This window comes from Stegostoma tigrinum, chromosome 4 (assembly GCF_030684315.1).
Source record: "Stegostoma tigrinum isolate sSteTig4 chromosome 4, sSteTig4.hap1, whole genome shotgun sequence".
Lineage (NCBI taxonomy): Eukaryota > Metazoa > Chordata > Chondrichthyes > Orectolobiformes > Stegostomatidae > Stegostoma > Stegostoma tigrinum.
Genome location: NC_081357.1, coordinates 8072851 through 8085205, shown reverse-complemented (window position 1 = coordinate 8085205; position 12355 = coordinate 8072851). Strand labels below are relative to the sequence as shown.

General features: G+C 38.9%; 1 protein-coding gene across 2 annotated transcripts in view; it reads right to left on the bottom strand.

The window, feature by feature from the left end:
* The window catches only part of mia3 (MIA SH3 domain ER export factor 3), a 104505-nt gene that overhangs the window by 61801 nt on the left and 30349 nt on the right, over positions 1–12355 (bottom strand). For both annotated transcript variants that reach the window (XM_059645128.1, XM_048530831.2), the window contains exon 7: positions 6796–6927. In XM_059645128.1, coding sequence (XP_059501111.1) covers positions 6796–6927 — 132 coding nt within the window. The remainder of the gene's footprint in view (positions 1–6795; positions 6928–12355) is intronic.

Sequence of the window (12355 nt, the reverse complement as noted above, 5' to 3'; positions counted from 1 at the left end):
AATTTTATGTTGTTTGAATGCCAGTGCAATCCATGATGATCACATTCAGAGCAGAAGGCGGCTGCTAGAGGAACTTCTGTTTCAAATATCCGTACATGCTTTGCAGCAAAAACACCCCTTGGATTAAGTACATTCAATTTGGCCAGTGGTAAAGAATGGAGCATACAACTACAAGTTGAGGCAGGTATTAGGATCCAAAAGATAGCCTTGTCTAATAGATAGGAGGTTGTGTCCCTGGTGTAGACAAAGGATTAGACTGCTGAGAGGATGAGCAAACTGACCACAGCACCTCGAACCACAGAGCAATTCAAGTAGGGAGAGGAAACAGAAACGTAGACATAATAAGGGGAAGTACAGTTAAGGGAAATAAATACAGTTCTCTGCAGCAGAGTCATGAAAACTATGTTGCCAGCCTGGTGCCAAGGTTAATGACATCTCTTCTGAGCTGAAGAGGATCTTGGAATGGGAAGGGAAGGATCTCACTGTCATAGTCCACACAGGTAGCATGTATCTAGGAAAGAGGTTCTGCTCAAGCATTATAAGCAGCTGAATAAAATGCAGAACCACAATCTCCAAGTTATCACCACCTGAGCCACTTGAAATTGAAATATGGTAAATAAGATTAGAGGTAAATGTGAGGCGCAAAGATTGACGTGGAAGAAAGGGGTTCCCATTCATCAGATAGAGACACCAACACTGGGGAAAGAGGGAGCTGTTCCATTGGGGCAGATTCCATTTGAAACATGCTGGGACCAGTGTCCTGACAAACTGGACAACGAGAGTTATATTGGGGTTTCAGACTAATTGGAGGTTCGATCGAAGGAGTAGCTTTTTAAAACAAAGTAGTAGAGATGCATGGTCATGAACAGACAGCCTGTAATTAAAGTATGACAACAAGGGGCAGAAAACATACACAGAAGACTGCAGCAGGAATTAGAATGAGGGTTAAGCAATAAGGTTAAAAATTCAAAGCTTAAGTCTCTTCAACTGAATGCACACAGCACTATTAATAAGATAAATTACTTTGATGGCTCGAGAACAAATGACTACCACTCAATTGCTATTAGAAGATGTCACTAAATATTGACCTAGACTTCAATACTTAAGATAACAGACATTTTGGAAGGACAGAAAAAGGTGGAGTGGCAGTTTTGTTAACAAAGGATAGTGTCAGTACAATTGTCGGTAGTGATTTAAGTGCAAATTATCATTGTGTGGAATCAGCTTGAGTGTAAGTAAGGAATAGCAAGTCAAAGAGGTCACTAAAGAATTGCCTCAATGCAGGGAAGGATATATAAATCAGGAAACAATGGATGTTTGCAAGAAGGGCATGACAATTGTCATGGGTGATTTTAAGCTGCTCAATGACTGGATAAATCAGATGGGCAAGGATAAAAAGAAAGACGAATTTCTAGAGTGTTATTAGGGATTGATTCTTAGAGCGGTATGCTGCAGAACCTACCCAGGATCAGGGTATTTTACATTCAGTAATATGCAATGAGGTAAGATTAGTAAGAGATCTAATAGTTAAGGGCTCTCTAGGGGACAGCAATCACAACGTGGTAAAATTTAAGATTCAGTTTGAGGAAGTGTAACTTGGGTCTCAAAGTAGTTTCCTCAAGTTTAACAGCAATTATTAAGGTATGTTGAAAGAGCTATTTGAAGTGAACCGGGACACAGGCTCAAGGGACGTTGCTTGATCAGCAGTGAGATATATAATGCTCAGTAAAAGTTTATTCCAGCCAAAATTAAGGACTCAATAAGAAGAATGAAGCGTCAATGGATCACAAAGGGGGTCAAGGAGCGTACCCATTCAAAAACAAAAGGCATACAAAGTGGCAAAAGGGCTGTTGTGGTGAATTGGTAATGCCCCATCTCTGAGGCATGAGGTCTGGAGTCATGTTTCATCTGCACCAGGGACGAGTAATAACATTCCTGAACCATTGATTAAAACTAAATAAAGTGACAATAACTAGTGGTAGGCAAAAGGATTGGGCATCCTTTTTTTGAACCAGATGGCTAAAAAGCTTACATAGAGAGAGAAAATGGAGTATGAAAATAAACGACTAAGAAAAATAACAACAGCAGCAAGAGTGTACACACTGTTTATATGAATGCAAAAAGCAAGTAGCTAAACCAAGTTTAGGACCCTTGAAGGATGTAGCTAGAGAATTAATAATGGGTAACAGGAAAATGGAAGATAATTTGAACAATTCAAATTTGAATGCAGAATACAGGGTTAATGGCAGGATTCTTGGCAGCGCGGAGGAACAGAGGGATCTCGTGGTCCACGTCCACAGATCCCTCGAAGTTCCTACTCAAGTTGTTAGAGTTGTTAAGAAGGTGTATGGCGTGTTGGATTTCACTGGCAGGGGAATGGAGTTTAAGAGCTGCGAGGTTATGCTGCAGCTCTATAAAACCCTGGTTAGGTCACACTTGGAATATTATGTTCAGTACTAGTTGCCTCATTATAGAAAGGATGTGGAAGCTGTATACAGGAGGGTGCCAAGGAGATTTACCAGGATGCTGCCAGGACTGGAGGGCAGGTTTTATGAGGAAAGGCTGAGGGAACTAGGGGTTTTCTCATTAGACCAAAGAAGGATGACAGGTGACTTGACAGAGGTGTAAAAGATGATGAGAGGCATAGATAGAGTGGATACCCAGAGACATTTGCCTGAGGTGGAAACAACTATTACGAGGTGGCATAATTTTAAGGTGATTGGACGAATGTATAGTAGAAATGTCAGAGGTCGGTTCCTTACACAGAGAGAGGTGAGCGCGTCAAATGCACTGCCAGCAGTGGTGGTGGAGTCAGATACATGAGGGACATTTAAGCGACTCTTGGATACGCACAGAGGCAATAGTAAAATGTAGGGTAGTTTGAACTTAGAGTGGGATAACAGGTCAGCACAACATCACAGGCCAAAGGGCCTGTACTGTGCTGTACTGTTCATGTTCTAATTCAAACCAATACTTGCCATCACAATGAGGACACAGCAAACATGCTAAAGATAAAGGATAAGCCAGGTGTGTCTATTAGAGGAAATATAGAACAACATGAGCAAGTCTCTTACAAGAGGGACAAAGTATTGGACAATCTTATGGGACTAAAGGCAGACAAATCACCAAGACCTAATAGTCTACATCAAAGGATTTTAAAGGAAATGGTTGCAAAGATCGTTCAGGCAGGGGCTGATATATTCTAAAACTCTCTGGATTCGGGGAGGGTTCCAGTGGATTGGAAAACTGTGAATGTGGTGCTTTCTGTTCAAGGTGGGAAGGAGGGAGGGTTGCAGAAAGCAGGATACTTCAGGACAGTTAGCCTAACTGAGTAAAGTTGCCGTTATTAAGCATGAAACAATACAACATTTAGAAAAGCTTAACAAATTAAAACAATGTTGTTTTTTGAACAGGAAATCATTTGAGACAGATTTATTCAAGTTTTCTGCAGATATAACAAGCAGAACCAAGTGTATTTGGTTTTCCAAAGTCATTTGATAAGGCACCACATAAAAGGTGACTTCTCAAATGGAAGCTCATGGTATTGAGGGTCATGTATTAGCATGGACTGATGACTGGCTAACAAGCATAAAGCAGAGTAGGGAACAATAACTCTCTCCAGTTAGGAAGACAAAAACCAGTGGAGCGTGACAAGGCCTCATTTATTTTGTGCGCTAATAATTTGGAGGGGCAGAGTCAAATGTATTCAAATTTGTTACTAATTCAAAATAGGTGGAAGGACACATTGTAATGAGGATATTAAGAATCTCCAAGAGGATATAAATAGGTTGAGTGAGTAGGCAAAACTTGGCACAAAGAGTATATTAAAAGGAAAGTGTGAGGTCATCCACTCCAGTAGGAAGAATCAAAAGGCAGATTGTTGTTTAAATGGACAGAGTTGAGGGTGTTCTTGAGCATGAAACACAAAAACTTAGCATGCAGGTGCAGCAAGTAACTAAGAAGGGAAAAGGAACTCTGAAATTTATTGCTTGGTGTTTAAAAACTGAGAAATACTGTTATAATTTTTAAATTCTACCTTCTGCCATGGCAGGATACAAACCTAGGTCACCTGAACGTTACTTGGGTCTCTGGATGAATAGCCTAGCAGTAATACCACAAGGCCATTGCTTCCCTGATGTTAGTAATGTCTTTCTATCTCAAGGGGATATAAACATTTTTTTAAAGCATCAGTGAGAGTAGGAATGACAGCTTAAAAACAATCATGGTATAATTAGACATAGACAAGTGATTTTCTGGAAAACAATCTAGTTAAAGTTACCTGAGGACGAAATGAGCTGAGTGGATAAGGGGAAAACTAAATGCAGTCGTATATTTATGTTCTGAAAAGCGAGCTGATGATGGGCCACAAAAAAAGATTATTGCAGTAGATAAGGGAGGAATATATGGCCATCGGTAGAAAATTGATCAAAGGACAGAAAACAAAGTTGGAAAAAACAAACCATCTTCAGATTTGCAGATGGTTTGTCAAGGTGTTGTAAGGATCAGGGCTGCAGTCTCAGTGATACCGTCCTGTCTCTCAACGCCTCTCTTTTCCTTTAAATTTGCCTTTTTTGATCATGCTTGTCGTCACTTTCCCAAATATTTTGTGACTGTCAAATTACAGTTCTGTGAAATCTTGATTTTTGACGATGTATGTAATTGGTCTGGTATTAAGATAAGTTTTTATTTATTCTAGATGTTTTATGAGCTTGGATCTTTACAATGCAAGGAAGCTGATGTGTTCTTTGTGTACAGCAATAAACTTTGAAAAAGCAACAGTAAAGCTTACATATTTCTTTCTACTTCTGGTTTACAACTGTTAAATTGGAGGGGATTTATTTGTGTGAAGTCACATTATTACTTTAGAATAACTGATGTGTAGAGAATAATGGAGCACAAAGGGCATTCTGCTTGTTGCATCCAGATGTCACCAACATAATTGTGTCATGTTCCTATTGATAATTTTTGGATCGGATATAATAGGGTTTGGGGTTTAATTTAGATTAAGGCTGACATTTGTCTATAGAACTCATGAGTAAAATCTAATGGTAGATGAAGGAGTTTATTTATGAGAACAGAGTGAACTAGGTGTTCAGGTACATAGTTCGTTGCAAGTTAAACCACAGGTAGATAAAATGGTAAAGGCAGTGTTTGGCACACTTGCCTTCATTGGTCAGACCTTTGAGTAAAGATATCATGTTGCGGTTGTACACGAGGTCACTTTTGGAGTGTGGTATACAGTTCTGGTCTCCTTGCTATAGGAAGTATATCATTAAATCGAAGAGGGTGCAGAAATGATTTAGAAGAATGTTACCAGGACTGCAGAATTTGAGATCTGAAGAGAGGGTGGATAGGCTGGGACTTTTTTCACTGGCGAATAGGAGGTTGAGATCGAGGATTTTAGAAGAACAAGGGGTATCTTATAGAAACATATAAAATAATGAGGGGAATACATAGTATAGAAGCAGGGAGGTTGTTTCTACTGGCAGGTAAAACTAGAATTAAGGAGTATAGCATCAAAGTAGAAGGAAGCAGACTTAGGACAAAGATTTGTGAGCCTGTGGAATTCCCTGCCCAATGAACCAGTTAAGGCTAGCTCATTGGATGTTCTTAAGGCAACGATAGATAGGTTTATGATCAGTAGAAGAATTAAGGGTCATGGTGAGCAGGCTGGTAAGTGGAGCTGAGTCCACAGAAAGATCAGCCATGATCTTATTGAATGGTGGAACAGGCTTGAGGGGCCAGTTGGCTTACTCCTGCTCCTACTTCTTATTTTTATGTTTCTAATAGCACGAGGGGCACAAATAAGATGAATAGCCAAAGACTTTTCCCTAGGGTAGGACGGTTCAAAACTAGCATAGTTTAGAAGTGAGAGGAGAAAGATTTGAAAGGACCGAAAGGGGGGAATTTTGTCACACAGACAGTGGTTCATACAGGGAATGAACTGCCAGAGGAAGTGGTGGATGCAGGCACAGTTACAACATTTAAGAGACATCTGAACAGGTACACGAGTAGGAAAGTTGAGTGTGATATGAGCCAAACATAGTCAAATGAGACTAGTTTAGTTTGGGAAACTTGGTTGGCATGGACAAGTTGGACCAAAGGCCCTGTTTCCATGCTATATGACTCTGTAACTCTACAGAATGTTGGTGAAGCCACACTTGGAATACACATGTAGATTTTGTCCCCATATTTAAGAAAATATTACTGGTTTTGGCAGTTCAGAGAATCACTATACACATTCCTGGGACGAAGGAAATGACATAACAAGAGTAGCTAAACAGTTTAGGCTTTTGTTCATTAGAGTTCAGAAGAAACATAGAAGATTCTGAGGGCCTGACATGATAGATGTTGAGATGTTTACACAAGTGATGGAATCGCAAACTAGGGGATACAAGTTACACAATAAAGGGGACATTCATTTAAAAACTGAGATTCAAAAGATTTTTTATTCCAGAGAGTAGTCAATATATGGAATTGGCTGCCCAGAAAGTTGTGCAAGATAGATCACGACAAGAAATTAATGAGGAAGTAAACAGATTTTTGAAATATTGGAGAATTGAGGACTAGCGTGAAATAGGCGCTGAGGCCTAAGGTGTTCAGCCACAATCTTACTGAATGGTGGGACAGATTGCTGGGCCAAATGGCCTACTCGTGCTCATGTCGCATATCATTATGCTCCAAGAAGTAAACATTCCACTTAATCGTCTGCCCCAGATAACTTCATTATTAACACCCATCAACTCTGAAGAAAGCAATCTGAATTTATGAAAAATGCAAATCAATCTTACTTACGGAAAGGCAGGTTCTCCATAAAAAGACGACAAAAGTAACGATTCCTATAATAGAAGTCATCAAGATGGGCTCCCAGGGAACTCCATGGAAATCAGGACCTGGTCTCATTTCTTCAGGCAAAGAGGAAATGAGCTGTGAATGAGGAAAATAATATTCCTTAAAAAAGGATTGCTTGTTACTTGCACAGAGCAATGTACTCCTATTACCCATTTCTTCATTCAACCATAAAGCACCTTAAGGTGGTTATGTAAAAGATGCAACAAAACAAATCATGCTATAGATCATGCCTACATGTGGGATTATGAAACTAGGGAGTTCAGTCCAATAATGGAATACAAGAGGCAACAATTGAGAAAGCACTGAAATAACACTTATATGAATGCTTGTAAATATATTTCCCCAATACGCATCATTGATAGCTACAGGCAGTTACTGCAGTACAGTGCCCTTTATGTTTCAACAGGCTGGTAACTTGGATTCTTTTTCATTGTTCAATTAATGGAATGCCAACTTTCCCATGGACATATGCCTCAAGGCAACACTGAAACAGAAGTCAGCTCTTGCAAAAAGGAGGTAACCTCAACTCAGTAAACACAGGAAGTGGCTAACATACACTAACTCTCTCTGAGATTGCAAAAGATTGCAAGTTACTTAGAAACAAGATCAAAAAAGGAATGTCACATATAAAATTCAGTTAAAATGCTTCATCCCTTTATGGTTTTTAAAAATGAAATACTGACTCAATCTCACAACTAGGTTATCATTTTATATTAGAGATTCCAACAGACGCTGAAATGTGCAACTAAATTAATAGTGAAACTCGTGACATTAGGAGAAAACTGGATGAGGATTTACAGAGATAACAAGGTGTAGAGCTAGATGAGCACAGCAGGCCAAGCAGCATTTGAGGAGCAGGAAGGCTGATGTTTTGGGCCTAGACACTTCTCAGAAATTGTTTCACTTCAACAAAATTATTTTCAAATTTTCAACTAGCTGACATAGAAAAAAATGGGTTAACAGTAGAGGCATTGTCTACAAGGGACTAAAGAATCAAACTTGGTATCACTTCTAACAGATGACTAGGTAGAACATACATCAATTAAGTTCACTCCAAAATATGGCACTCTATCACAGATCATGCAATTATTAACTTACTCCATGTTGAACAGAATTTTCTCCAGTCTACATAACAAACTTCTTAATATTCTACTTATCTAAAGTTATTGTATGCTTTAAACAATGAACAGATAAATCACTGCCCTTTTCAAATGCAGAAAAATGAAAGAGTCAAAATCATGGACATAATAAAGGCACTTGCAGCTTGTAATGCACAGGGATGGAGGTCTTCATGATAAATTCATTAAGACACACAAATGACAGACAATCAAATATTAATTTTTCAAGCAATTCGTTGTTATGACAGGGACTTCACCAGTTCCTTCTCCTATTGCCGTAAAAAGAATGTGAATTCCTTAAATGCTAAGACTCAGTAAAATTATCCAGATTTTTTAAAAAAGGAACTTGTCTTTTTGGAACACATTTACAAACTGAACTTCCAAAAATATACACATCAAATGTTCTTGCACAGCAAGCATCTTAGGGTAGGAGGGCAAAACAGACTCTTCACAATATATAAATCTTGTCAGACAGTCTAACACTAAGCAAATTTGTTCCAAATTTTGGAAAACGTTATGATCAAAGCCACTCACCCTCAAACAGGAAAACAGATAGAATTAGAATCAAAATCACCCCCAGAGAATTTGGGAAAGCCCAGGTTCTCGCCATTAAAAATATCAGATGCTGTTGTGATTCCAAAATAGGTGGTGAATAACACTGCTAGCAAGTCACACAGCAACTATAGCAAAATTCCAACTAATATCAGACGAATATCAATCTGAAACAAATGACATCAACTTTCTCAGGCATTAATAATACATAATGCAGCAACCCCAGATTAACTATCTGTTTGAAGCGATTAGAGAGGGCCATCACTAGCACTGCAGACATGTTCTACTCAACTATTGAGTTTGAGCTATAACTTGTTGTAGAGAGAGAGAGAGAGAGAGAGAGAGAGAGAGAGAGTGAGAGAGAGAGAGATTTGAAATCAGTTAAATACTGGTTTCGCTTCTCACATTACAGCAAGATTATTTTAATACACGGCAGTTTAATAAACACAGCTATTGTATTGAACACATGGAGCAAACCGAAGGTGCATACCGTTTAAATTTAACAGGACCAGGATCTTAACCAGGTCTAAAGGGTATATCAGATACTGTATCATTCTCCTGTCAGTTTGCTGACTGACATGAACAAATCTTGAGCTTGGTTGAACTAAACTTAAGCAAGCCCAAATCAACAGGTTTAGGGGACATATGTAAACCAGTGAATAAAAGCTTAACAGATTACTCAGGCTACATTACTGTTGTACAACATAGAACATCCAGAACCTCAGAATCCCTATAGTGCAGAAAGAGGCCATTTGAACCATTAGGTCACCACCGACCCTCCAAAAAGCATCCCACCCCAAACCACTACCACAAATGTCCTTCCCTAAAGAATATAACATTTGTCAAACAGATTGATTTTGACGACAATTAATGGCTGCTTAGCGGTCACCATTACTGGACTGACATTCAATTGATCAATGTGGAAGGCAAGTGTAAGAAAATACTAAAACTACAAAGTTCCATTGCACTCTACACTAATTACTCAAACTTAGAAACTCAGTATACTTTGATATTCAGATCAAGACACTCCAAAAAACATTCAAAGCTGAGTCTGAGAAATATGAATTGAGGTCTTGTTATGGGTCCTAATGTTTTCCAAATAAATACTCAAATGAGCATACATGATGCACCTCAGCCATTTCCAAATTGTAACCATGAGCTACTCAAAACAGGAATTACCATTTGACTGCACTTCTCTGCCTCAATGGCTGATCGCAAGGCATCAGCCAACAAAACAGCCTAATGGAAAAATAAACTAGCCTGACGGTGCACTACATTATAATCCAGGTCACAGACATGTATAACGTGGCAAGAAATGCAAATAAATTTAGTGCTGCCTGTATAAAGCTGCGTATCAATGTGTATGCACATATTTCACTTGCATACACAGTTCAATGTAATATGTGTCAAAACTGATAAAAATCACCAGTCATACCTATCACTGGTGTACAACAGTAACAGGTTTAGTGACAATTCAAACTTCAAAGTCATTATCCATCCTCATTCAAAGCCATTCATAGCCCCACTCCACCCCAGCTCTCCACACCACCCTCATATCTGTGCGGCTGTAATCCTGCCCTCTCAAGCATCACCAATTTTAATCTACTAATGACACCAATAGCAACAGTACCTCAGCTCTCAAGGCCAAAGAGACAGAATTTCCACCTCTTTCACCAAGATCTGGTCTCCTGCCCGAATATTGTTTATATATATATATTCTATCTAGGCTCATGAGATGTGGGTGTCATTTGTTGCTCATCCCTAATTGCCTAAAGGGCAGTTAAGAGTCTGGAGGCACATGAAAACCGAAGCAGGTAAGGATGGTAGACCTTCTTCCATGAAGGCCATCAGTAGATCGCATTAGTTTTTACGACAACTGGCAGTCACTATTAAATTGACATTTTATTCCTAATTTTTAATCAATCCAAAATTTCCTCAGTTGCCACTGTGGGATTTGAACCCATGTCTCAAGAGAATTTTTGAACCTTTTTGATTTTAAATTACCAGATCAGTTCCAATGGATGCCATTGCCACCCCCTAATAGATTACACTACATTCAAAATTATAAAATTCATTAATGTATCGTACATGTGCATGTCTGTCCTCCGACATATTCAAAAGCTGTCAAGTTCAAGAAAACCATCAAGATCCTCTTCCTGGAAACAAATCCTTACCCTGCCTGACTACACTACACTCTTGCAGCACACTCCATAGCTGATATTTGATGCTTTCTCAAGATGTCAAGCTAGTTATTCAATTACAAAACAATTTCTATTCGAGATCTACTATTTTACTTCAGTAACTATGCATCAGCATTAAACACACTTTAAAAAGGGGTTTCATCTGCAACCAAAGGACAAACACATATGAATTAACTACCATAAAAATTACATTGTTCCATACATAATTATTGTGTCGTTACTTTGACACTTGTAGAAAGTTAAATGTTTTGAGCCACAGAATGGATTGTATACTTGGTTGTCCTTATGTAACTTGTATTGTTATATAGCACCTTTAATAGGCAATATCTGAAGGCACATCGGAGGAATGCAATCATAAAAAACCTGATAGCAAAGATGCTATTGGGACAAATGATTAAACGCTTGGTCAAAACACAGTTTTTAGAAAGGTTCTTTCAGGCTGAGAGATTTCTGGAAATAATTCCAAACCAAAAGTCCTTAGAGGGCTGATGGCACAGTCGCCAACTGTGGAATGAAGTAAGTTTTTTTTCAAATCATTCACTGGATGCGAATATCAGTGACTAGGCCAGCATTTATTTCCCATCCATAACTGCCCAGGGGAAAGCCACCACATTTCTGTAGCTCTGGAGCCACACATAGATCAGGCCAGGTAAGGACGGCAGTTACCTTCCCGAAAGACTATTAGCGAACCATTTGATTTTTGTTAACAGAGGTAAAAGGAATACATGAGGGTGGAGGCAGTCAGAGGCAGAAAGGCAAAAAGCCATTGTGGGAACAAGAACAAAAAATGAGAGTTATAAAACTAAAGGGCTGCTGTATCTAGAGCAAGTGCAAGTAACTTCCAATTATAAAACAATTTTTGGACAAATTTGTTATTTTCTCTCTCACATGGTTGGGACTGTATTTAAAGTTAGCTCTGATGTATTTACACCCAGATTGCAGATGTGATATTCATGAAGCCAAAGTTATCAATACTAGTCACATGCATGGCAGTATCAAGTTCAAATTTACTTTCATTTAAATCATTTACAGCATGTGGATGTCATCTACAAGATCAGTATTTGTTACCAAATACTAACCGCTTTTGGAAGGTAGAGGTGATCAATTATCTTGCATCTTTATGGGGATGGACCCACAACGTGTTTTCTGTTCTAGTTTAGCCGAACAACTTCTCTTTGTTGCTTGGATGTGGGTGTCACTGGCTGTAGTAGGACTTAAAGTCCATCGCCAATTGCCCTGAAACTGTTTGGCTTATGAGGCCGTTTCAAAAAGCAGTTTAAAATCAACCACATTACTGAGTCTGGATGACACAAGGCCACACAAGGAATTTTATTCCTTAAAGAACATGAACAAACCATTTATTAAAAATATAACAATCTTCGACTCTGTTCCAACAATCTGGAAGTTTTGCGGTCACTGCTTCTATTCCTCGTCTACTGCATGATGACAATTTAAATGTCCCTTACTCCAAATGCTGATCCAGTAACACCACTATGCCACGCCTGTCTAAACAAACTGATGATCCAATTACACAGGGTAAGTGGGCAGATGGTACAAGTTGGAGACTGACAGCATGAAACTCTGAAGCCTTGGCCAAGCAGAGACAGGTGAGCTGACCCATTCACCTAACAC